This window comes from Artibeus jamaicensis, unplaced genomic scaffold (genome assembly GCF_021234435.1).
Source record: "Artibeus jamaicensis isolate MK-2021 breed Jamaican fruit bat unplaced genomic scaffold, CSHL_Jam_final contig_332, whole genome shotgun sequence".
In the NCBI taxonomy this organism is placed as follows: Eukaryota; Metazoa; Chordata; class Mammalia; order Chiroptera; family Phyllostomidae; genus Artibeus; species Artibeus jamaicensis.
Window position 1 is genome coordinate 21300580 of NW_026521788.1, and position 27034 is coordinate 21327613.

At 50.2% G+C, this 27034-nt stretch overlaps 1 protein-coding gene across 3 annotated transcripts in view; it reads left to right on the forward strand.

Moving 5' to 3' along the window:
- The window catches only part of HK1 (hexokinase 1), a 63746-nt gene that overhangs the window by 24161 nt on the left and 12551 nt on the right, over positions 1-27034 (forward strand). For all 3 annotated transcript variants that reach the window (XM_037130578.2, XM_037130577.2, XM_037130579.2), the window contains exons 3-11: positions 9218-9366; positions 13775-13894; positions 16912-17007; positions 17904-18003; positions 18118-18301; positions 19717-19872; positions 22666-22899; positions 24753-25057; positions 26707-26855. In XM_037130578.2, coding sequence (XP_036986473.2) covers positions 9218-9366; positions 13775-13894; positions 16912-17007; positions 17904-18003; positions 18118-18301; positions 19717-19872; positions 22666-22899; positions 24753-25057; positions 26707-26855 — 1493 coding nt within the window. The remainder of the gene's footprint in view (positions 1-9217; positions 9367-13774; positions 13895-16911; positions 17008-17903; positions 18004-18117; positions 18302-19716; positions 19873-22665; positions 22900-24752; positions 25058-26706; positions 26856-27034) is intronic.

A 27034-nucleotide genomic window follows, 5' to 3' on the forward strand; every position in this document is an offset into this window, starting at 1 on the left:
GTTGAGGGCAGAGGGAGAAGGAGGAAGTGAAACTGGAGTTCTGAAGTTCGCGGCCCCGCCCTCCGGTGTGCGGGCCTGGGTCTGCTCGCCTGCACCCAGTGCTCTTCCCCTATCACCCCCACCTGCTCAGCCCTCCCTTCACCCCACTGAGTGTTTTTTCCACCCTTGTGTTAGTGTCCAAGGCTGCCGTAGAAAGCACCACAAACTGGTGGCTTTAAGTAATACGAATGCACTGTTTCACAGTTTTGGAAGATGGAAGTCCAGGGTGTCAGCAGGGCCATGCTCCGTCTGAGATACTCCTCCTTGCTTCTTTAGCTTGTGGTGGTGGATTCGGTGTTTCTCGATGTGCCCCGCATCTCCACAGGTTGCCTCTGTCAGGACGTGGTGTTCTCCCCACATGCCTCTGTCTTCACATGACATTTTCCTCTTAGAAGGGTACCAGTTGGATTAAGACGCGCACTAATGACCTCATCGTAACTTGATTGCATCTGCAAAGACCCTCTTTCCACATAAGGTCACATTTATAGGTGCCGAGGGTTCGGACTGCCACATATCTTTTTGGGGGACACAAAGCAACTATAACACACCCGATAGCCTTTTCCCCTATGGCCGTTCCTGATTTCCACCGGTTGGTTCATTCATGGGTGCATTCCGTTCAGGTACCCCGGAGCCCGCACTCTTCTTGGAATGGTCCCTGCAGCCCCCCACTGACACTGACATTGAAGCCAAGGCCTCTGATGTCCGACCCAAGTCCAGCCCCTGCCCCTGTGTGACCAAAGTACCTCCAACCTTCACCTCCCCTGTGTTACTGTCAGCCAGGAACCAGGCGGTCCCTTGGAGTAGTCAGAATGCAGTCTCCTTCATAGTAAACCCCAGCGCTGCTCCCTTTTTGAGACGTTAATTACTGCTTCAACTCTGTAATTAGTCAGCAGTAGAATTGGTGGTAATCCCAAACCACTGAAGGAGAAGTGGGGCTTGCCCCAGGGGGACCTGTTCCCGCCCCTAAGTGGTGAGGTGAGGCCAAGTCAAAGGGAGAAACGAACCTTTCTTTTCCTGCTGACCTGTACCTGTGGATTGAACATCTGCTGATTTTCTGTAAATGTGTCAGGCCATTTTACTCATTTTTTTGCCTTCGGACATTTTTTATGGGTAGTGTTTTTTTTTTTAATTGCTCTTCAGTAATCCATATATTAAATATTTTAAACTCTAAAGTGGCTTTTAGCTGCTGCATTACCCTTTTTGGAATAGGAAGGGAATGGGTAATAAATAAAAGAGGAAGATATTAAAGCCTTTCACTCTGGTGACTGGGCTGAACAGACGTCTCTTTTCAAAGCTGCCCAGTGTTCTTTTGAAGACCCTGGTATCTCTGTTTGATTTGTAAAACCTCTTCTTTTTCTCCCTCTCTTCTAGTTTATCCTTAAGGATATTGTTCCCTGGCTGGTGTGGCTCAGTGGATTGAGTGCTGGCCTGTGAACCAAAAGGTCACTGGTTCTATTCCCGGTTAGGGCACATGCCTGGGTTGCGGGCCAGGTCCCCAGTTGGGAATGTGTAAGAAGCAACCACACACTGATGTTTCTCTCCCTCTCTTTTTCTTTTTCTTTTCCTTTCCTTCTCTCTAAATAAATAAAATAAAATAAAATCTTTTAAAAAGATGAATATTGCAAATACCAATTATATTGTAAGCTTTTAAGGGCAAATCGAGTTGAATTATTTCTTTGTTTCTGCTTCGTGGTCCCTAGCACACTCTATCCAAAAGGGTAGTAAGTTTAAAAATATTTGATTTGTGGTGTGGTCACCTGTAATTTTTTGAGCCCTCAAAGTCTATAGGGCTACTTTCCAACAAAAGGGAGGAAAGTATTTCCTTTATGTGCCCACAACATTTGGGCTGGTCGCTTATCTTTCTCTGTTTCCTTGTCTGGAGAGATGGTGGGATTACCTCGAAGTTCTTTCCATCTGTGAAATCTCCTGAATGGCTAGTGTTCTAGTTTTGTTTTTTTACTCATCAAGTATCTGGATTGCAGGCAGGAGGGAGAGCCTTCATATCTCATGTGCAGAATTAATCCATTGAGCAAGGCAAAGGTAGGCATTTCACTCAGGTGGGGTTTTGTTTGCCCCGTATTCCAGCGCAGGCCTGGACTCAAGAGAGACATCTGTCCCCATGTTTGTTTTCTATTATTTGCGGGTAATAATGGCTGTCATTAGAAAGTGGAGAGTTGCCAGGGGCCCTTCAGATGCTTTGTTTAATGAGCCTTCTCTGGAAGAGCCATTCTCCTGGCTGCAGTGAAACGGGACATGTGGAAAGAAGTCGCAAGTAGGAGGCACCAGCAGCAGAGAGGAAGGTTGAGGCCAGAGATTTGAAGAGGAGGTTGGAGGGACGCCCACGGCTACAAAAAGAGGCTGAAATGAAAAAATAAATAAATAAAAGCTCAGAACACTGGGTCAGTCTCTGGCTCTGCTGCTCACTGTCTGTATGACCTTGTAGAAGTCGCCTCTCTTTTCTAAGCCTCCATATCCTCCTCTGTGAAATGGGCGCAGTGACCCTTGCACTGCCTGCCTCAGGCTGTCCAGGGGAGCAGGTGACAGTGCTTTGGAAACTGCACATCACCGTGGAGTTACAGTGGGCCATGCCCTCCTCTCCATCTTTGTAATTTAATAGCTGACTGTGTAAGAATTCTTTGGGTTGGCCCTTCCCAACCGATGGGGCCAGTGAGAGGACCCCCACCCATCAGGCCTAAGTATGTACATCTCACCCTGGAGGAAAGATTCCGAATTTTTCAGAATTCACCATCATGCCTGTGATATTATGGGCAGGGTGCGGCAGATAATGGGAGAAGCAAAGACAGGCTGTCTCATCCCTACCCTGGTACCCGACAAACTGGGTGATCCCGTGGTTGGTAGCTCTGATGCCTGTGTAGCCGGCGGATGTGCCATCCGCCCTGCAGCTCTGAGTTGGGGAACCAACAAGAGGTAAAATGGGATGATAGACCCCCTTTGTTATGAGGGCAAGTATTTGGGGGACTCATTCTCTAATGAAGAATATTGAACTTGGGAGTTTTCTGGTTATAGCAGAAAGAAATCTAACTCCAATTTGTATAAGCAAAAGAGGTCCAAATTCCAGGTTCATGTAACTGGGAAAGCTAGTTGTGACCAGGAGTCAGAACCTGTGTCCTGTCTTTCGGCCTCTTTGTTGGCTTCTTTCGGGGGCCACCTCTCCTGGTGGCGATGGCCCAGCAGCCCTCGCTGCCACCTCCCCTCAGAGCTGGTGATCCCATTGTCTTGGAGACAGTGATGATTGTCTGACATGGGTCGAGTGCCCATTCTGAACCCATCCATCCTAGTTCCAAGATGGGTGGCTCCTGGGTCACACATCAGTCCCCTGGAACTAGACCAGGGGTCAGCCCCACCCCCAACCTCAAAGATAAAACAGGAGGGTAGTTTTCTAGAGATGCTAGACAGCCAACAAAATTTTCCAGGTCACTTGCTGCCCTTACACGACGTCATTCCTTGTTTGGGTGGCGGAGAATAGGGCCGAGCAGACCCCACCCTGACCCGGGCTGTTCTCACTGCACTGGCAGCAAACCCGAACTGGTGGCCACTGTGTGCGGGACTTGGTGCTGGCGGGAGGGAGGTAAGCGTGTCAGGTTGCCTCTTTCAAGTTGCATATTATCCAATGGAGGAAAACAGGACATATACCCATAGAAAATAACAAGCATTACAGGGTTTGTGAGAATTACAAGTGACTAAGAAAAGGGAGGGGCCCTGGCCTTGCCGCAGGCGTGACCGTGAGCAGGTCATTCAGCTGGTTGGGCTGGAGCCTCCTAATCCATAAACTGAGAAAGCGAGTTAATGTTTGTCCCCTGTTTCCCGAACTGCAAATGTAATCACATATAGAAGAGGTGCCAACTGCCATTTCTTTTAGCACAAACACCTTGGAATGAGGGTCACCTGTCAGGGAAGGATCGGGCGCTGCGCTGGGCTGGGCGCTGACCCTCTGTAAACTGCCTTCAGGGAGAGGCCCCGCATCTCACACTCCGCTTCCTGGTGTGTGCAGTGCCCAGTGTTTAGCATTCTCCTGACGTCTCAAGGCCACCTTTTCTGGTTGCCTTTTCTGACTCTTACTCCTTAGGGCCCCATCGACCTGTGCTTGTTTAAAAAAGCAGCAGCAGAGAGCTGGGGTGGACAGTCCATGGCAGGAGGTGGGGACGAGGCAGGGGTCTTTGCAGAGCTGCAAAAGCATGGGCCTTGCCCCAGGCACCCTAAGGCCAGGTTCCTCCCGGGTCATAGGCAGCCAAGGTCATTTTCACTTATCCTGCTTGAAAAACTTTTGGCCTGGGTCCTGTAAAGGTGCTGCCTGAAACCTGACCCCTTCCTGCACAAGGGGCCAGAAACTCTTACCTGCTGTGTCAACACTGACACCTTCGAGCAGGTGTTCCGGTATTTCCCTGTGCACAAGTGGTTTATAGCTGTTTACCGGACTGAGTTTTAATTATCTTCACTTGAAGGACAAAGCAAAACAAAACCAAAAGTTGCAAGGAGGCATGGGTGTTGAATATCCCCAAAAAGGAATGTAGCCATTCCTGATGTGCCATCCTTGGGATCCGTGTCCCCATGGTCTGTCCAGGAGGCAGATTTATCCATTGGTTATGGATTTGGGCTTTGGATTTGAATTCTGGCTTGGCTGCTTGCTGGTTGTATGCTAAGTTACCCAAGTCCTTCCAGCCTGTATTTGCACATCTGTAAAATGGGGATTCTACATAGGGTTCTACATGGGGATTCTACTTCATAGGGTTGAGAGAGACAGACGCATCATTTGACGCGACTGAGGCATTTAATGACTGGAATATAGAAAGGCTCACTGAATGCCAGCAGATGGTACCGTAAAGTGTGTCTGATATCGTAGTAGTACACCCTCCCGAGGCGGGCCTCCTCATACCGGATTCAGTTTTTCTTTTTTACCTGGTGGTAGTATTTCCTACAGATCTGTGGCACCTGCTTCCCAGCAGTCTCCCTCGGCCCCTTTCATCTGGACCATAGAAGCAACTGAAAACCAGCAGCATCCATCAACAGTGGAATGCATCTCAGCCATAACAAAGAATGAGGGACTGATCCGTGCTGTGACATAGACAAACCTTGAAAATACCGTAGGCAGGGGGAGCCAGCCATGGTGGACCGCGTGTGGTGTGAGTCTGTTGACCGAGTGCCCAGAACAGGGAGGTCTGCGCGGACAGACAGCAGATTAGTGGCTGTTGCCGGGTAACGGGGTTGGGAGGAAATGAGAGTGACTGCGAACAAGTGTGGGGTTTCTTGGTTGGGTGGGTGAAAGTTTTCTGAAATTAGTGGTGATAGTTGCACAACTCTAAATACATACTGAAACCCATTAAACTGTACACTTTCAAAGGGGTGAATTTTGTGATATGTGAATTATTTCTCAATAAAGTGTTTATTTAAAAAAAAACCCAACCTATCTGGGGCATAACTGCTTTCTGCTTAATGAGCAACGAGCAGGGGTACCAGAACTGAGTGAATGAATGAACCCCAACCCCTGTCGTCAAGCAGCCTCCAAGCATTTATTGAGCTGTCCGGGGAGTCAGAGGCAGGTGTAAAGAACCCTAAGTTGCCTTCCCCTCGAGGAACTTGAGAGAGAGGACCAGAACAGTGATAATCAGTGTAAGAGTTCTTTGTCTTGTTTAGTTATTCCTTTACACCCTTGTTAGTTCAAGTATTCGTGTAGCTCTTACTGTGTGCCAAACACCACTTTGAGTTCCAGACACGGAGCAGTGCGTCAGAGATTACAGCTCGGTGGGGTCAAATACAAAGATGTACTGGCTTTCTAAGAGAGAATGCTTTGTTGTTTTTTTTTTAAATCGGTTGTTACTTTAAAAATAATAATAATGAAAGAGCTTAAGGGATCCAGAAGAGCCAAAATAATCTTCAAAAAGAAGAAAACAGTTGGAGGAACCTTGCTTCCCATTTTCAGAATTTCCTGCAGAGCCACGGTAGTCCCGACGGTGGTGCCGGTCCCGGCGGTGGTGCCGGTCCCGGCGGTGGTGCCGGTCCCGGCGGTGGTGCCGGTCCCGGCGGTGGTGCGGCAGGCGGGGAGGCGGAGATCAGCGGGTTGGGGCTGGCCGTGCAGGCTGTCAGTTTAGTTCAGAAGTAAATCCACACACTTGTGGTCACTTGGTTTCTTTTTAAAGATTCTTTGTATTTATTATTAGAGAGAGGGTAAGGGTAAGGGAGGGAGAAAGAAAGGGAGAGAAACATCACTGAGAGAGAAACATTGATCAGTTCCCTCTTGCAAGCACCCCAATGGGGGACTGAACTCACAACCCAGGCATGTGCCCTGACCAGGCATCGAACTGGCGACTTTTCAGTTTGTGGGAAGACGCCCAACCAACTTAACCACACCAGTCAGGGTTATGGTCACTGGATTTTGGACAAGGGTGACAGACTACAGTGAGGGGAAGGATAGTCTTTTCAGAAAATGATGCTGGGATAGCTGTCGACGGGCAAAACAATGGGGTTGGGCCTCTACCTTATATCGTATACAAAATTTAACTTAAAATGAATTATATACCTAAATGTAAGACCTAAAGCTGTAAAATTCTAGAAGGAAGCCTAGGTATGAATCTTTGTGACCTTGGATTTGGCAATAGATTCTTAGATAATGACACCAAAAGTACAAACAACAAAAGAAAATAACCAAAATGAAAAACTTGTGTGCCTTAAAAGTCACCATCAAGAAAGTGAAAAGACAACTCAGAAAGAGAGAAAATATTTGCAAGTCGTGCGTCTGATAGGGGCCTGTATCTGGAATAGAACATGCACAACTCATACAACGTAACACTGAAAAGACAGCCTAATTTCTAAAATAAACCAGGGATCTGAATAGACATTTCTTTAAAGAATGTACATGAGTGGGCAGTAAGCACACGAAAAGGCGCTCACTGTCATTAGTCAGAGAAATACAAAATCAAAATGATGCAGATAATACCGAGTGTGGAGGGTGTGAGGGAAGTGCAGCCTCCACATGTTACTGGTGGATGTAAGACGGTGAGACGGAAAACACTCCACACAGCAGTTCTGCTCCAGTTGTGTGCCCGAGGGAAATGAAAATAAACATCCACACGAGAGCTTGTGCATAAACATTCATAGCAGCATTAGTCATCATAGTCAAAAGGTGTAAACATTCTCGATGTCCATCAACAGATGGATGGGTAAATGAAATGAAGTGTATTCATACAGTGGAATATTATTTGGCCATAAAAAGAATGAAGTACTGATACATGCTATGATATGATGAACCTTAAAAATATTTCCTAAAAAAATATATTTTATATTTTGCTAAGTGTAAGAACTTTGTCACAAAAGGCCACATATTATGTGATCCCATTTATACGAAATGTCCAGAGTAGCAAATCAATGGTGACAATTTTGTAGCTACCTAGGACCATGGGGGATAAGGGACTTGAGAAGTGATAGAAGGCGCAGGATTGCTTTTCGAGGTGGTGAAAATGTTCTAAAACTGGTGTGTGGTAATGGTTGCATAACTGGATACACTAAACACCAGTGAACTGTACACTTTAAGTGGGTGAATTGTATGGTGTGTGAATTATATCTCAATAATGTCACAAAAAAGATGTTTTCCTGGGAAAACAAGATGTCTCAAGCAGGCCTGTGTTTACTGCTTTAGGATTGAGGGCTTAGAGGACCACTGGGGCTCAGCATGGGAGGAATGCCTGTCACCTCTGGCTTGATGTGCATTGGGACAGCGGGAGTGTCACGATAGCATCAGAAGTAAAATGAACAGATTTTAACTGATGTGTGGGGGAGCATGTGTGGGGATGACTAATGAGAAATGGGGTAATGTTTGATGGCAGCTTAATGGTTTGGAGCCCTGCCTACGGCCACCCCGCGGGTGCTATGTGGTGGTCTCCGCTGCAGTCCCATCATCTTCCTCTGCCCTGTGGGGGCCCGCCCCAGCTACTACTGCACACTCGGTCCCGAGGCACAAGACGGTATCAGGCCAGTTCGCTCTCGTGATCGAGAGGGACGTCTGTTTAAGACATTCCTTGGTGGAAAACAACCAGAGTTGCCCACCGACGGGAATGGATACGCAGCATGTGCTGTGCACGCACAGCGAAGAATCGCTCAGCCCCAAACAATGCCGACACGTGCTCTGTGCCGGCATGCGCGAACCGTGGAGATTTTATTTTATTTGTAGTTTTGCTTAATCCCTTCATCTTTTTCACCCGAACCTTTGAGATTTTATACAAAATTAACTAAGCTAGACACCAGAGGACAAATAATGTATGATTTCACTTGTATGAGATATCAAGAATAGGCAAATTCATGGAGACAGAAAGTAAAATAGAGGTGACCAGGCAGGGGGGCCTAGAGGGAGGGGGAGCGGGAATCATCGCTGAGTGGTTATAGAGTTTCTGTTTGGGGTGATAAACAGTTTTGGAGATAGATAATGTTGATGATTGCAGAGCATTGGGAGTGCACTTAATGCCACTGAACTGGACGCTTACAAACGTTTATAATGGTAAGTTTTATGTATATTTTACCACAATGAAAAGAAAAGTCCCCAGGGGAATAAACAGAGTTCTGGCCTCACTGTTAATTGGTACCTGAGCTGCCATGGAGGGAACCCAAGTTACAGGATGCCCTGAGAGGTAGGGTTTCTCTGGGGTGTAGTGCTGTTTTTATTTTTATTGTTTTTAAAGATTTTATTTATTTATCTTTAGAGGGGAAGGGAAGGAGAGAGGGAGAGAAATATCAATGTATGGTTGCCTCTCGTGTGTCCTCTGCCGGGAACTGGCCTGCAACCCGGGCATGTGCCCTGACTGGGAATCAAACCGTGATCCTTTGGTTCGAAGGCTTGCACTCAATCCATTGAGCTACACCAGCCAGGTTATTTTTATTTTTAATATATAGATAGCAGTGCTGTTTTTGACAAGGGTAAGGAATTCGAGAAAGAAGAGGTGGGACTTGGTACTTGAGTCAGTACTTTCAGTCCCCTGTTGCCAGGAGTGAGAGTGACTGCTGGAAGGTGTCGTGGGCTGGGGGCACCAGTGAGGTCTGCGTGGCTCCTGCTTCCTGGCCTGCAGGGCTGTCCACAGGGGGAGGCGGGTGGCTGGACGCTGGGAGAAGCTGCAGAGTGTAAAGTTCTTGTAAAACTTGAATCTGATGCAATACCTGTTGTCTCCTTAAACAGAAAAGGGAGATTTCATTGCCCTGGATCTTGGTGGGTCTTTCTTTCGAATTCTGCGGGTGCAAGTGAATCACGATAAAAAACAGAATGTTCACATGGAGTCTGAGGTATACGGCACCCCGGAGAACATCATGCACGGCAGTGGAAGTCAGGTGGGTCCTGCCCCCTCCAGAAACCGAGTCCCAAGGCACTGGTGTCCCGAGCCCAGGAACGTGTGGTCACAGGTGTACTCCTGGGTGGAAGGGTGTGGACTCCTGAAGAGACCCTACTGCCTGGTAAACTGGTGGATGGGAGGGCTGCAGGGATGCTTGCTGGGGAAGTGGGGGGGAGAAGGGGGTGGCCCGGCAGCTGTTGGATGAAGGCCTCCGTTCCATAAGGACCCTGGGGTTTGCTCCTCAGTACAGATTCAGCAGAGCTCTTGGCTCAAAACTTCTAAGTCATTGGCCTCCTCACTCACCTCACCCAAAGCCCAGGCCTCCTAGAGAGTGGCTGTCACCTGTGGGGCAGTGGGAATTTTAGTTTTGCAGCCCCAGGGTTAATCGAGGGATCCCGGCCATCCAGTTTAATAGCCTCCTGTGAGTAGTTGGTTGTCAGCCATGAAAGCAAATAGGGCAGGGCTTTGATTGGGAAAGCACTGCCCCCTCCTCTCACTTGGTACCTGAGCCCCACCCACCGCCTTTGCTGGCCGAGGGGTGAGGGGTGGGAGCTGTCCACCCACTCCTGCCTATCTGGTTGCAGTGAGTGCTGTGTCCCCAGCTCGCTGAGGGCCCTGTAATGGCCCCCGCTCAGGTTTTCGGTCCTATCTGCGTCTTGGAAGCCTGTACTCCTGTAGATGTTCTAGCTCCTCCAGTTTGTGCCTCGCCTCCTGGGTTGTGGCTGCCGTCCAGGATGGGTATCCAGAGATCGCCAATATTTGCGTTAGAAGGGTGTGTTCGCGGCAGGGTCCATGACTAAGTTCTCCAGAAAACCCATTTGCTCCAGGTTAGACTTTGAGATGGGGCCCAGCAGTTACCCCTGTTAACTTCACTACGGGGAGTGGGACCTGGAGCAAATGCTCTGCCTTTTCAAGGAAAGGGCTGGTTCCGGCCTGGCCTTGAACCTGCTTCTGGGGGGCGGGTTAAGAGCTTTTCACACCCTGACACTGTCATTAGGAGGATGACTCACTGTTCAGTCAGCCAGTGAAACGGGTGTATCACCGATCAATGGCTCTGCCTGGAGGTTTGTTTCCCTGCCTGTCCCTCGGTTCCACGGCTGTAGGAACTGGCCCAGCCACGTACCGTGTGTGCGAAGGCTGCCAGCGGCTAGGGCTCCGATCCTGCCCAGGGGTCGCTGCATCGCCCCTCCTTGTGGGTGGCCGGCAGCCGTGGGGTGGCCTCCTGCTCCCTCCATTTGGCAACAAGCACCGACCTGTGGCACTCTCTTCCCATGGTCTTTGGGTTGAGCTGCCTCCGCCTGCGGCCTTCACCTTTGTGCTGTGGACATTCCGGGGGCTCTGGCAGGGTTCGTAAGTTCAGGGAACGTCTGGTGCAGGTACAGACTTCCTACGTTCACTTCCACGGCCCCTCTGGGGCCTCGGCTGTCCCAGCCTCTGTCCCCATTTTCTCAGCCCCAGGAACACTTTGTCTCCTGTTCGGTTGTTCCTCTGCTCCCGCAAATCAGTCTGCAAAGAAAAAATGAGGATGACAATGATTATAATGATGTATTTATTATAGTAAATACATGGCGTTTGTCCTATGTGAGGTACTGATGGAAGTACTTCATATGGATGAACTCATTTAATCATCCCAACAATGCTTTTCAGTAGATATTATTATTATTCCCATTTCACAGATGAGAAAATTTAGGCTCAGATGTTAAGTGACCAGCCGCTTGGGTCTCATAGCTCATAAGCGATGGAGCTGGGATTTTTGAACCCAGGCACTCTGGGTCCAGATGTTACAGTTCTACCAACATGGAACTCTCTTAGTCTGGGTTTTGTCTTTGTCTTGATTGTTTTTATTTATTAAAATTTATTTTGGCAGCGAGGCAATGTGAGGGCCGTAGGCAAGGAGGAAGGTCCAGGGTCTGAAGGAGGGTTGGCAGTTGAAAAACAGGGATGAAAAAGGAACCTCTGTTGCAGAAGTCCGCCGTGAAGTTGGAAATGAGGACCGGGCGGTCCGTTTTTGTGGGACCTCTCATCTGTTCACACGGCTTCTGGAAAACCAAGGGCCCCATGCCCCCTGGGCAGTAGCGCAGACTATGAACAGGGCTGAATTCTTGGGGTTGTGATCTCCTGAAATGTGTGGGAATTCTTAATCGATTTTTAAACCACGTGTTTGAAAGAATATTGAACTAACAGCAAAGTTTTAAGATAAGCACAAAGAACTCCCACCTAGCCCTCGGTCCGGACTTCACTGTTTGCTTCCCTCTCTGCACGCACACACACACGTGCACACACACACCCTCACAGTGTCTCACATTTCAGTGCAGTTTTAAGCTTTAATAATTTTGGAAGAATAAATGCCATCTTAAAACATCACTTCTTTTTTAATTTTGGGAATTTTGAATAAGAAGTGATTAGGTTTTTATTTTAGTCATTGTTTGCCATCCTCGTCAGAGGAAAAGAAAATTAATGTTTTTTGGACTCTAAAGTTTTGGGTCCAGAGAGCCTGGGTCACGTCCTTCCCTGGCTGGTCACAGACATAGGTGGCCTGAGGGGAGCTTCCTGTCTCCTTAGCTGCTGGATTGTGGACATTCCACAACACTGCATTTCCTTCTTCACAGAGCACTTCAGGATGGCTGTGTTTAGCTGGGCTCAGGGCTGGTCAGTGCACCCCGGCTGTGTTCTCCCTCTTGCTTCCTGCCAGTAGCCTGCCTTGCTCCTGGCCTCTCTCCTGAGGGCCAAGGGGGGGCCTGGAGCTTCTGAGTGTGTATGACGTGGCGTGTGCTGATGGACTTAGTAGTGGGTTTATAGCTCTCGGAAATATAGGTCGCAGGGAGCTTAGCCGGCTCCTCCAGGGAAGGTGGTCATGTGTCTCCGGTCAGTACTGCCCGCTGCAGGCGTAGCCTGACTAATAGTGACTCAGCAGCAGAGGCTCCTACATCAAAATGGACAGGTTTTCCTTTACCCTGACAGAAAATTCAGACTTCAGAGCTGGGTCAGGGACGGAGCTGGGCCATACACATCTGGCCCCCTGTCAAGGATACCCCTGCAAGGAAAGACTTGAGGCAGATGGCCTTGTCTGGGGGCAGGGCTGGGTCTGCTTCCTGTGACTGTGTGGCTTGACCTTGCTTGCCAATAGCACCTTCTTTAGGCTTCAAGAAGCTCCATAGTCCTATTAATTCCACACATACGGGAGGTCTAGTGTTATGACAGCCGTGTGAAAATGATGGGGCTGGGGTGTAGTACCTAGACTGTAGAGGCATAGAGCTAAAGAGAAGGGAAGTTCCTAGTCCAGCTTAGCTCTCCTCTGGTCAGAACACATGTGAAATAGTATATTCAGTTCTGGGTACATTTTAGAGATGAGAAGAGGTGTCAGATCCAAAAAGATTACCTCCCATCATAGACAGTATTCATTCAGAGGCTAGGGGAACAGTGTTCGGGGCTTCTTGTAGGACCTAAGAGGTGGGTGTATATCCCAGGCAATGTGTTGTGGGGCAGGTAGGCTTAAATCGCAGTCCACCAAATAAATTGCAGTGTATCCACCCCATAGAATACTATGCAGCGTTGAGAACAAACAGTCTGCAGAGACACAAAACAGGGTAGATGACTCCGTGCACATGATGTAGAGGGAGAGAGAACATCCATCGAAGAGCACATGAGGTTGTTCCACGTACATGCAGTAGACGGGCAGAACCGGTTGAATGCGTTAGAAGTCAGGCAGGCTGGCGACTGCCCGTGTGGGGTCGGGTGCAGTGGTTGTGACTGGAGTGGACTCGAGTGGGGTGTCTGGGCCGACTGCATTGTGTTTCCTGATCTGGGGGCTGGTGACGCAGGTGGGGGAGCTTGTGAGAAGGATCCAGTAGACTCTGCACTTAGGATGTGGGTACTTTTTTTTGGTATGTCCCTTACACTTCAGGAAAAAGTGAAAATACAAATAGCCTGGAGATCACTAGCTCGCTCAAGGGGGCTGGCACCTGTGGCTCTGCTCGCGGAGCCTCTGGAATCTGCAGATAGAGGCAGACAGAGAGGGACACCTGCGGGGGAAGGGAGAGGGGATGGTGCCTTCTGAGAAGGGGTCAGACGGCACTGCACCTGGGCGGCTGACGGGGACGGCGTGATATGGACTGATGAGTTGATTCCTATTATTTTAAAATTTTTAAATATTTTAAATTATTAACTGCACTTAATATTTTTAAATGTCCTCAATACCCCGATAATACGTATCAGTGACCGCTGAGAGGCTGCTCTGTCGGAAGGGTCCCTGCACTGTGGCCGCCCACCGGGCAGTTTGTGATCAGGACTTTCCTCTGCCGCTCGTACTCGGTGCGGCTTTGCCAGCAGGGCCAGGGGTGCCGTGTCATTCACATTTTTCCCGAGGTGCTTGTCCCCTCCTGACTGTTCTCTCGTGCTTCCTCCAGCTTTTTGATCACGTCGCTGAGTGCCTGGGAGACTTCATGGAGAAAAGGAAAATCAAGGACAAGAAATTACCTGTGGGATTCACGTTTTCTTTCCCTTGTCGACAGTCCAGGATAGACGAGGTAAGGACACTCTGGGATTTCCGGGCTCCATAGACGCCCCAGAGTGGAAAAGCTAATGAACCCCTATTCTTGACTGCTTTTCCCTGTTGTTTATGGGATGGCTTGTGTGTCTTTTTTCTTTTTAAGAAACTTTGTTGAAATTAATGTGAGGTGGTGATATTATATTTGTTTTTTCAATTACTTTAGTTATTTATGTAGTTTTGGAAATGAATTGTGTTATTTGCGGCCATCAGGTGGAGAGAGCCGTGTATTAAACGCAAGCGGGTGAGGGAATAAAGTGGCCTTGGTGGTGGGGAGAGGTCGGGAAGCCCTTGGTCAGGGCTGTGAGATGTGGTGTGTGTGCTGGGAAGCCTTCCTCACTAGAGTGCCCTGGTTAGTGCCCTCCGGGGCCAGGGCCACGTCTCCATAGTCTCTGTAACCTCCGCTGGTCAGGGTTCCAGCCCCAGAGTGGGCCTCGGTTCTGGGCCCGCAGGTGGCTGGTGCACCCGCCCACCTTGTTTGCCGCTTTTTCCTTCACCTTTTTCTTCACCGGCTCAGCAAGGCAGGACTCAGGCATCCCATGTGGCAGCGTTACAGAGCACTGTGGGAACACAAAACGAGTAGTTGCCACCTCGTTCCTTTTCTACATAGAGACAGAACAGCCGCACCCGCCACACACACACAGAGCAGCCTGTGAATAGACTCTTCATAACAGGAGCCCTGACAGTGAGCACTGTTGAGTTTCACCCGGTGTTCTGGTGTGCCCTTTACAGTTACACACATAACCTTCAAACAGCCCTGAGCGAAGTGCTTATGATCCCCACTTTACAGATGAGGAAGTTGAGGCTCAGAGGAGGTAGGAACCTGCCCCAGGCCATCCATGCCAGAAGCAGCAGAGCCTGTGTGGGTAACCAGTTCACGGTTCTGCAGAACTGTCACATTTGGGTACAGGTGCCCTTCTGGGGCAGCTTCTGGGCAGTAGACTTGTACCTCTTTTTTTCAGTGGGGTAAGTGCCATCTCCTGGGCTCTGCCTCATGCTGCTGGGACCCTCCGGTCTACATAATTTGTGCAATCACAGTGTCAGAGCAAGAAGGGGTCTGGGGGTTCAGCCAGCCCAACCCCTCATCAACAAGGTCACAGGGCTTATTAAAGGCACAGAGGACCGGAATCTCAGGCCCCACCTCCCACCCAGTAGACCCCGCCTCCCCCCACATGTCTAAAGGCCTCTGAGATGTTGCCGTCTCCTCTTTTCTCTCTCTTTCTATCGATATTATGATACCTCCAAGGTATTCAGATCACTTTCGCCTTCAAGGTGTCTCCCCAAACCTTTCACGAAGTCTGTTGTAGGTACTACATGTCACTTGGCTTTTGAGAGCTGAGACATGATAGTCACACTCCCTGGGCAGAGATACTGTGAGACACCCACTTCCACCAGGAGAGGTGGAGATGGAGCCTCTGTGCTCGATGTTGCTCATTCATTAGCAGCTGTTGACTGAGCGCCATCCCTGTGTGGGCTGGGCTAGGCCCTAGGAGAGACCCTGAGCAGACGGTCTGGCCGTTCCTCAGAAGGCAGTCAGTCTTGTGGGGAACAAGGCATTGTGGGAGTGGGGAGGGAACATCCTTGGGGTCACAGTATCCTCACAGGGTGCAGCAGATGTGCCTGGCAGGGGGTACTGTGGGCAGAGAAGGAGCCCAAGGTCGGGGCCCCCCCACAGGCCTTGACCCCCTACTTGGGGGGTTTCCCTAGACTGGGCTGTATACTACCTGCCAGGAAATCAGTGGGTCACAGACTCTAATTACCAACTCAGGGGGCCTGTGCCCACTCCTACAGGCTTCCTGGGACCTTCAAGATTGTCCAAGTCTAGACTAGCTTCCTTACTCCACAGATGAGCAGAGAGACCCTCAGAGGAGTTAGGGGAACCGCGCACAGGGAAATGGGCAGGATCGTGGGAGTGGGACCCAGCCTCTTGCTTTCCAACCCCGTGTTCTTTCTACAACACTATGTTCTCAGAATCCGTTTTTTGGGGGGCGTGGGAGTTGAGGGGAAGAGAACAGTGTTCAGGGGCTTTTGGAATGCCCAGTTTAGCTGCAGGCTGCTGCTGAGCAAAGAACCACGAGTTCTCCCAAGTACTTGCCCTTCCCACACACCCTGTAGGCTGTGTGGCTTCCACAGTGAGTGCCCCGTGCCCGGGTCACACACAACCCCCAGCTGATGGCCTGACAGCCGCTCTTCCCAATCTGCTGTGTTACTTACAGTGACTTTTTCCATTCAGAGAAACACATTCAAGTATAGCAGTTACTTTTCTTCTCTAGTATCTTTAATATTTCTAAAATACAAAAGCAATTTGTAAAACTATTGAAATAATATAAAGTTAATGCAAAAAGTGAAATTTCTATCCTTTTACATTCCCAAGTGAATAACCATGGCCTATCTATGAGGTTTCTCCATAGACGTACAAACAGAAATGGGTCATATTGTAGAAATAGTGGAGTCGCTGCTTTCAAATGGGAGTTAAGTTCCACAGTTGGGAAAGAGACATAAATCATATATGCACATGGGCTGTATTTTCCTTAAATCTCCGGGACCTGCCTCTTCGAAGCTCCTTAGCCAAGAGTTATCTTAGCATTTCCTCTCAGTTTGGCTCTCTTTTCTTGGGGCTGTGGAAGTGAGGTTTGTTTTCAAAGTGGGGAGCTGTAGTCAGGTAATAACTGGATTTCCTCTGGTCACTTTTTCTATGAAGTCTGGCTGAGCAGGTGACATCCACCTGGATTTGCACACCAGGTGACTGTCCGGAGAGGCCGGGCACTTGCCGTGCTCTGCCGTACGCTGCAGGCTCTTCCCATGGCAGCCACCAGAGAAATCCATCGTGTAGGTGGATGAACAGGAAACAGGGCAGCCTGGCCCTGTCACCCAGTGTGATGGGAGCCAGCCACTTGGTCCCTCTGGGCCTCTGCTTTGGGACTGTCCTCCACAAGGGACTGGGGCTTCTAGAGGCCTCCCATCCTTCTAACCCCACCCATCTGCTCTCCTTTGCAGGGCATTCTGATCACCTGGACAAAGCGATTTAAAGCAAGTGGAGTAGAGGGAGCGGATGTGGTGAAGCTGCTTGAAAAAGCCATCAAAAAGCGTGGGGTAACTTCTCTCTAGGCTTTGGCTGTGTCGGGGAGGTAGGGGTGTGTTGGGGGAGAGCTGTGTTCTAAAACACACCGAGGCCCTTTTGGAGGTGGGAGCAGCAGTAGTGCATGGCCTGAGGCATCACGTGGGAGGGCGTCGTGTGGGGGGGTCTCGAAGGCCCAGGCAGTTGAGCGGGCAGTTGAGCGGGCAGTAAGAGTAGTCAGTCCAGGAGGTTGGGAGTGGTTGAAACAGCCCTTTGAGGTGCTGCCCAAATGAGCCAAGCCCTTGTGCAGGGGTGGCCCTCATCTGACAGAGGAGGGCTGGACGGAGAAAGGCTGGACGTACGTGAAGGGAACCAGGTGGTCAGGTGCCGCCTGCCACAGCTGGAACTGGGAACCGGGGTGGTCTGCACATGGATTTGCAGAGAGCTGTGGCTCTGTGTATAAAATCCACTCTAATACAATCTTTTTATTATTTTTTTCAATCATCACCCGGAGACATTTTTTTTTATTGCATTTTTAGAGAGAAGGAAGGGAGAGAGAGGAACTTTGATGTGAGAGAAACATTGATTGATTGCCCTCTTGTATACACCCTGACGATGGATCAAACCCACAGCCTGGGTATGTGCCCTGACCAGGAATCGAACCTGTGACCTTTTGGTCTATGGGACGATGCTCCAACCGACTGAGCCACACTGGCCAGGGCCACTCTGAGAAGAATCTTATGCCAGATAATGAAGGGGACTCTGCAGTTTCCATCATTCAATCCACTTGATCCAGTTAATTTGAGTGCCAGCCATGATGAAAGCAGCACCACCTGCAGGAGCAGCGGTGGCCGTGAAAACCACTATCTGTAAAGTTGTGATCTCTGCTCCCACGTGCGAGTGGAGGTGACGTCCTGTTATCTGTCCCCAGGATTACGATGCCAACATTGTGGCTGTGGTGAATGACACGGTAGGGACCATGATGACCTGTGGCTATGACGATCAGCAGTGTGAAGTTGGCATCATCATCGGTAATTTCCACCCTTTTCTTTGTCCCTCCCTGCAGGTGGTGTCTCCAAAAGGCACCACCTCCTTTCTGTGACTTGGTGTGGTTACAACTTTGATCTCGTCTCTCTCTCTCCAAGGTACTGGCACCAACGCCTGCTACATGGAGGAGCTGAGGCACATTGACCTGGTGGAGGGCGACGAGGGGAGGATGTGCATCAACACCGAGTGGGGGGCCTTCGGGGACGACGGGGCCCTGGAAGACATCCGCACTGAGTTTGACCGCGAGATAGACCGGGGGTCTCTGAACCCTGGAAAACAGCTGTGAGTGCCACCCACCTTTCCTTACTAGTCAAGCGTATGGCTCAGGGGACACTTAACTTAAGATTTCGGGTGGGCGATCAAAGGGGCAGGAGACCAGGTGATCACGAGGGGAAAAGCCCATCAGATTCACATTAGCTGTCAGTCCTTTGGAGAGAGACACAGCTGTGGAGCCTGTAGTCTGGGCCCTGCAGGCTCTGAGATTCCGGCACAGGGTTGCACACAGGCTGTTCCAGCAGGTACTTGGGGTGGCATCTGGGCAGGTCGGACTCAGAAGGGCTCTCTCCTGCCAGGGATGCTTAGCACAGCCGTGGCTGGGATGGACCTGTCTGGTCCTGCAGGAGCAGAAACAATGAGAGCTGTGTTTCTCTGTGCTCGTGTTGATGGATGAGGGAGGGCCGGGTGCTCAGGTCCCAGTAGCATCCCTGGCTCCTGGGTCTGGCTCTGAATGGAACAGATTGTTTTGCTGTGTCACAGCCAGCTCTGGGTGTGCCAACTGGGCTCCCTCGGAGGCCAGGCCCGCCGCCCGGATGTGGACCTGCCCCTTCGATCTGCCCTGCTCAGGGCTTTCTCTTGGCCTCTGCACAGCCAGGACTCTAGCCTGAGTCTGGCTCCGGATGGCATTGAGCCCCAGCTTGTGGCAGCCTGTCCCCTGCAGCACTGGGCTCAATGTGACTGCTGCTGTTACAGAGTGCACCCCTCACACCACACCTCCCAGGGAGGCCAGAGGGCAGATTCACTCTGACTGGCTTGTGGCTGAATGCGGCCAGGGGAGTGAGATGCGCTGATTGGCTTTAAGCTATTCAGAGCCCTCCCCTGGAGTTGCGGGTGAGGTCAGTGGGGGAAGAATTGGGTTCCTCAAAGCAAATCTTCTTAGTCCTTTTGGCTTGAGAGGGAGAACATGAATGCCAGGGAGGTGACCTGTGACAGGGTCACCTGCACAGGGAATGGCTGCATTTCAGCCCCGTCATCTGCTCGGCATTCCCTCTGAGAAGACATTTACCCTCTGACCTGGGAAACTGAGGGAACGCTTCCTGGCCACCTCCTTCCCACAGCCCTTGGTGATCTCCCTGAGAGAGCGATGGGGATGAAATTCATTTAGAAGGTGCTGCATAAAGTTTTGTAAGAGATTATCATATTCTGCTCATTTCTAAATCCTAACATTTCCCCCAACTGCAGGCAGCCTTCCCTGCCTGCCCCTGGGGTGTTCTCCTGTTGCCCGCCCTGGGCACAGGTGTGGGCTCTGGGTGACCCCCACCACCCCCTTGTTTAATCACACAAGTGCCTGGTCTTGCCTGCTAGTGGGGCTGTGAGCTGGTGAGGGGTGTCGCCTTCTGTGAGTGTCCCCACTGCCCACGAGCTGGCCCAGCGGTGGGTACATAGGAAGGACCTGACAAGCCCTCCTCAAACTCTTGCAGGTTTGAGAAGATGGTCAGTGGCATGTACCTGGGGGAGCTGGTTCGACTGATCCTCGTCAAGATGGCCAAGGAGGGCCTTTTGTTTGAAGGGCGGATCACCCCAGAGCTGCTGACCAGAGGGAAGTTCAACACCAGCGATGTGTCAGCCATTGAAAAGTAGGTGTCACCTCTTGAGGCTCTCTGGGGGGTTCTGGGGGCAGAAGAGCAATGGGTCCCTTGTTACCGCTTAAATCCTGGTATGATGGGGTTCTCCCTCAAGAGCGCCAGGGCTTTCTGGGTCCATCTCTCCTCTCTTCACTGTGCCTTCCTGGGCTGGTCTCCCTGCAAGTGCCTCAGTGAACTCATTAAAGAATGTTCTAGTTAGCAGCGTATACTTCATGGATGACTTAGTTACAGAAGCAGCCTCTTGTCCTTCACTCTGCCCCTCCTCTTCTTTCCCCCACAACAGGGTGAGATTAAAGAGCATTCTAGTAGTGAAACAAGTTGCTGACCGAGCCTGGGGTCTGGATTTGGAATTCCTCCTCGGGACATCGGGACCTTCATCGGACCAGGCTCCAGGGAACCCTAGTGACTCAAGATAATTAGGTGTTCCCTGAAGAAAGGGTTTTGTGGCCCACAGTGTTAGGAAATACTGCATATTTATCCTCCCTTGGAGATTTACAGTGTCATTAGCATATTAAAGAAAACCCTGTTCACTTTGGTAAATGGCCAGAAGAAGCGTTCTCTGGCTCAGGTTTGAGAAATACTGGTTGACAGAGGAGACAGGACAGATAAACCCAAAACGACAGAGTCCAGCCAGCAACCTGACTGCTACCTGGTGGCCTCAACATAAGAAACCCAGACTTCCCTGCTGAGACTGGCCTTCACCCTGAGAGGGAGGAAGGTGAACTTGATCCCGTGGCCTCTTGACGTAGTCAGGCAACTCCCAGTCTAAAGGACTCCTGTCTCGTGGCTGGCGTCCGAGTGCTGCCAGATTTGATTCCTGATTCGGGAGACTCCATGTAGCCATGGGGGCCACCTGCTTCAAAGTTAGGCCCAACTTCATGCTAGTAATGCCCTTTCATCTCTGCACTAAGGGGTCATTCCCACGGCCCCTGACATGGTCCTGGAAGTTCAGAGAAGCCAGTGGCTTCAGAGCCTAAGCTCCTGGGAGAAGATGCTCGTCAACCCCCTTTGTGGTGAGAAGGCAGATGGAAGTGGGAAGGAGTTTATCTGCACCTGCTTTCTTTTTTTAAAAAAATATTTTATTTATTTATCTTTAGAGAGAGAGGAAGGGAAGGAGAAAGAATGGGATAGAAACGTGTGTTTTAAATGTGTGGTTGCCTCTCATGTGTCCCCTACTGGGGACCTGGCCTGCAACCCAGGCATGTGCCCTGACTGGGAATTGAACCGGTGACCCTTGGCTTCACAGGCCCGTGCTCAATCCACTGAGCTACGCCAGCCAGGGTGGACCTGCTTTCTGTCACATGATGTGCTGGTGTTTGTCCTAGGACCACTGTCCTCCAGGAGGGATTGGTGCAGAGACAGGGAGCAGGGAGATGCAACCGAGCTTCCAACCATCTTCTCAGGTCCCCTGGTCAACTGCTGGGAGGGAAGGCGTGGGAAGCGGGAGGCGCATGGCTTATCTTCAAAGTCATTGACAAAGCCAGGAAATGCCTGCCTTCCTCTTGGCCTGTGTCAGGTGTTGGCTCTTTGGTGACCAAGAAACAAAAACCCATTTGAGCTCTAGCTCAAGAAATCATGTGTCTGGCAACAAAGACTATCTCTGAAATGCCTACCAAAAACGTTCTACCAGGGCAGAGGTTAGAAGCTTTCTCTTTAAAATCAGTAGTGGGAGTATCACCATTTTTGTTCGACATTGCCCTGGAGTCTTGGCTAGTGTTTAAAAAAGTAATAAAGAAATGAAGGAAAAGAAATTACAGGCATAAAAGTTGAAAAAAGAGGAGGTGAAACCGCCACCACTTGCAGATGGTAAAAGGTCTGTATGAAACACCGAAACAGTCTGGGCAAGTGAACAGGATAACGGGGGAGGTTAGGGAGATGTCTGGAGAGAAGATACAAAAGTCAATTCAATTCCTATATATTGGCAATAATGCAAATATGTACATATGTTTAAAATCAACCTTTTATTTTAAAATACTTTCAGATTTACAGAAAAGTTGCATGGATACTACAGAGTGGTCCCGCAATCCCTCACGCAGTTTTCCCTATTGTGAACATCTTTTTTTTTTTTTTAATTTTATTTATTTATCTATAGAGGGGGAAGGGAAGGAGAGAAGGAGAGAAATATCAATGTATGGTTGCCTCTCATGGGTCCCCTGCTGGAAACTGGCCTGCAACCCAGACATGTGCCCTGACTGGGAATTGAACCACGATCCTCTGGTTCGCCAGCCCGTGCTCAATCCACTAAGCTATACCAGCCAGGGCCATTGTGAACATCTTATTTTACTGTGGTATGTTAAAGAAAAAGAGAGACTATATGTATTTTTAAAAGACACCATCTATAATAGTAACAAAACTATAAAGTACCTTGGAATGAATTCAACAATAGATATAAAAAGCACGTGTGCAGAAAATGAAAACTTGACTGTAACACACCACGGAGGAATGTGTAGCGTCCAGGGGAACTCCGGCTGGAAGAGCAGGCGACCCCCAGGCTGCCTGAACCCTGAGCCCTGGGGCGCAAGCAGCTGTTTGTCGGTCTGTTCAAAGGCCATGTGCCTCTCCTGGTTACGGCGTACCCCAGCGTCGTACAGTTTTTCCTTCTCCTACCTGTTACTTCTTTATGGGGGAAAACCCTTCTCACACTCTTCAGGTATTTGACTGCCTTCATACCTTGCCATCCACACATGGTGAATGGCGTTCACCTTTCCAGGACCTTCAGACCTCAGTGCTCTTCACTGCCTGATGAGGTCCCTAACTCACAGGTATTGGCCTCTGACTCCACAGGAATAAGGAAGGCCTCCACAATGCCAAAGAAATTCTGACCCGCCTGGGAGTGGAACCCTCTCACGACGACTGTGTTTCGGTCCAGCACGTGTGCACCATTGTCTCATTCCGCTCTGCCAACCTGGTGGCTGCAACGCTGGGTGCCATCCTGAATCGCCTTAGGGATAACAAGGGCGTCCCCAGGCTGCGGACCACGGTTGGTGTCGACGGGTCTCTTTACAAGACGCACCCACAGTGAGTCTGCCCTTCGCTATAATTGGCACTCAGTACCCCACCTGGGCTAAGGAGCTTCTCCAGGGGTCAGGCTTTTGTACCTGTGAAGGTTTTTGTTGGCAGACAAGGCCACACCCAGTCTGGGCAGCGGGGTCAGAGCTGCCCCCTCGGGAAGTACCCTGCCCTCAGCCATCTCTCACTGGTGTCTGCGCTGCACTGTCATCTCCTAAGTCTCATTAGAGACGTCTTCAATTCTCTTTCTTGTCCTCATTTCATCAGGGACCTTTGTCCCTAGTATAGCTTGGGTCGCAGGTGCAGCGCCCACATTTAGGAGCTCCTATGAAAGTCCCCTCGGGTGTTACTTTTACACATGGGCCACTTGGTGACACTTTGCATCTGAGAGCCAGAGAGTGTGTGAGCTGTAAGCAGTCCCCACTGGCGATAAGGGCCTCATCACCCTGCTGCCTTCTTGGACGCCTTAGGTTCACAAGCCTAGTTCAGCCACTTAAGGGACATGGCTTTACCCTTTTAAAAGGCTGAAGGTGAATCCTAAGTCTTTGTACACTAAGTTTTAACGGTAACTGCCTATGATGTGATTTTATAAGGATCTCGGCTATTTTCCCACTAGATCTATAATGTGTGTGGGAAGTGGCCTTGCAGATAGAGACTGTACCTTCACACCCAGGCCTGGGGACAGTTGTGAAGGCTGGCTTACACTGAAATAGCTCTGTGTCACTGAGGGGATAGGCTTTGAGCAAGTTAGATACTATTGCATGTCAGGGAAGTAGTTTTATATCTTTGCATTTTTTAAGTATTTGTAAATTCTTGACAACGAAACTAGCTATATTGGAGGGGGTATTTCCTGGCAAAGTTTTAGAAAGAAAGACATGTGTGAGATTGCATTTAAAATGTTTTTTAAATTGTGATAAAACCACATAATATAAAATGTACTGTCCTAACCATTCCTGAGTGTGCAGTTCGGCAGGATTAAGTGCATCCGTGCTGCTGAGCAACTGCTGACACCAGCCATGTCCGCAATGCTGTCTCCACACCACATTTAAAGGAAATAACTTCGGTTAAATGTTTATTTCAGAAGCAACACATGTTTGGTATAGATACTTGAGGTAATTCAAAAAATGACGTGGAGAATAGAAGTCATGGTTAGTCCCACCCCCTGGAATGTTACTGTTTTGGGGTTCGGGCTCCTCGTTTCCTTAGGCAGGCGGCCGTCCACACTAATGACAGCCCACAGCCTCTCGGACAGTTTCAGTGGGTCCCGTCCTCACGTCCTCTTCTGGCCACTAAACAGTGTCCGGACTTGGGGGCAGGAGGAAAGGGCCGAGTGAAAATAAAACACAAGAGTGATTATTATTTATTAAGCCCTTTCTCTTCAGTGTCAGTTGCCAATCTAAGCATTTAATGAACCCATTTAGTTCCCAACACGTCACCGTCGGCCAGACACCATCACCCTCGTTGACTCCAATCTGGGTCGCGGGCCCAGGGTCACCTGGTGTGGAGCTGGTGGAGCTCACTCCCCGTGTCTCCGGACCCGACTTTCGGACACTGGGCTCCTGAGCATGTGCTGTATTATTATCTCCTTGTCATGCTGGGGGACAGAATCCTTTTTGGACCCTGAATTTCTGTGTTCAATACCCATGTAATAACGAGAATCCTCTTTTTTTATGTGTGACTGGACGATTTTACTTTTCTTTTTTACTTGCCTGCATCTGTTGACTTTCTTGGAGTGGATGTGTGTGGCTTATGCAATGAGAAAAGCGAGTGTAGAGAATGGAATGAGTGTGGAAAGGGAAGAAAGGAGCCCCGGAGGTTGCTGGCGGTCGGCTCAGTCCAGCTGTTGTGGCTGCTCCCCCCAGGTATTCCCGGCGTTTCCACAAGACCGTGAGGCGCTTGGTGCCCGACTGCGACGTGCGTTTCCTCCTGTCGGAGAGTGGCAGTGGCAAGGGGGCAGCCATGGTGACCGCGGTGGCCTACCGCCTGGCCGAGCAGCACCGGCAGATAGAGGAGACCCTGGCCCACTTCCGCCTCACCAAGGAAATGCTGCTGGAGGTGAAGAGGAGGATGCGGACCGAGATGGACATGGGGCTGAAGAAGCAGACGAACGATAAGGCCGTAGTCAAGATGCTGCCCTCCTTCGTCCGGAGCACTCCAGACGGGACTGGTGAGGGCCCCTGCTGGGGGCGGTATACCCTCCTGCCTCTCGTTACCAATGACCAAGTCACAGCGGGGCCACGGGGAGGCTGGCTGCCCCAGTGATGTGGTTACTCTGGGGCTGCATGATTTGGGGAAGAGCTAGACACTCACTCCAACTCGCTTTTCTCTCGTTACCACTGACTTGCCCGTGTGTGCCTTGTGGCAGTTGACTTCCCCTGGCCGGGTCTCCTGGGCAGCACCATCTCTGAAACCACAGCCCCGCTAGCAGTTACCAAGTGTTCTTAAAAGAATGAAAGCTGGAAACCCTGCAGCATTGAGATGTTCACTTACAAACGTGGTAAACGGGCAGAAGCATAAACACCCGTGCGCCCCTCCTAAGTCCTGGCAGGGTGTGCATGAGGCAGGCCGTGGCCTAGGGAGTTCACACCCAGGCAGATGGAGGATAGAGTCCAGCCCTTAATGCTGACCTTGCTGGGCATCATGGGTGCTGATCACCATGGGGGCTCTAAAGGGCTTTTCTGGTGGGCCCTTGGAGTAATGAATGTTCGTGGTAGGAATGTGCCCTTTGTATAAGTTATTTAATATTACTGCATTATAAACCACCCTGAAACTTAGTGCCTTAAAACAGCAACCATTTATTGTTGCTCATAAGTGTGTGTGGGCAGCAGTTTATTATTGCTCATCCGCCAGGCAAAGGCTGGACTCGTTCACGTGTCTGTAGTCACTGGTGGGTCAGCCGAGGGCCTTCCCTCACATGTCCGGCAGTTGGCTGGCATCAGCTGCGGTGCAGGAGTACCTGGCATGTGTCTCATCCTCCGGCGGGCCACTGAGCTTGTTCACGTGGCAGCAGCAGGGTCCACAGGGAGAGGGAAGAGTTTCAAGCCTCTGGGAGGCCTACACTGGGATCGGCTCAGTTTTGCCTCTGCTGCACTGTTGGCCAAAGCAAGTCATAGTCCGGGCCAGATCCAAGGGGAGGAGAAATAGACTCCGCTGTTTGTTGCTGAGAAGCATGTGGTTGGGGAGGGGAGTGATTGTGGCCATGCTTGCAAGCGCTCTGCACACTGACACGCGGTGGTAGTTTCTGTATGCGGTTCCCTGTAATCGGGTTGCTGTTGCCAGGCCTTCAGTGAACCTGGTGAAGTTAGTCTGTGTGTTGAGACAAGTGGTTCATCCATGGGGCCTTTTGTCCCAGTGTGGCTCCGAGGTTGTCGTGGTCAGTGAGTTAGTGGCCACCCTTCTCTAAGCGTGACCTGTGTGCTGGAGGAGAGACTTACGGCTTCTGTCCTTTATTTAATATGAAGGTTTCCTCCTTGAAAGTCTGTAGTCTTAGGGTCACTGGCCGTCGTGAGGCAGTTAGCTGTTTTTGACATTCTTTTTTTATTTTTTTTAAGATTTTATTTATTTATTTTAGAGAGAAGGGAAGGTAGGAAGAAAGAGAGGGAGAGAAACATCGATATGAGACAGAAGCATCGATCAATGGCCTCTTGCACACACCCCAGCTGAGACCGAACCCGCAACCCAGGGCCTGCACCCTGACACAGGGTGTGCGTGAGGAATCAAACCAGTGACCTTTCGCTTTGCAGGACGATGCCCAGCCAACTGAATCACGCCAATTAGGGCTGTTTTTGACATTCTTTGTGTTCTTGACTATGACAGAACACGGTGACTTCTTGGCCCTGGATCTTGGAGGCACAAATTTCCGTGTCCTGCTGGTGAAAATCCGCAGTGGGAAGAAGAGAACGGTGGAAATGCACAACAAGATCTATGCCATCCCCGTTGAGATCATGCAGGGCACTGGGGAAGAGGTGAGATGGTTTTGCTTTGACACCACTGTGGTGTGCATGTGTCACACACGGCGAGTGGCAGCCGTGGTCCCTGAAGCCTGCCACGTGATGCCCGTAGCTGTGCGGTTGTGTCCTTGCGGCCGGAAAGCACCAGGTACTTTCAGCCGAGCTGGGCTTATGATGTTCAGGGGCTGCAAAGG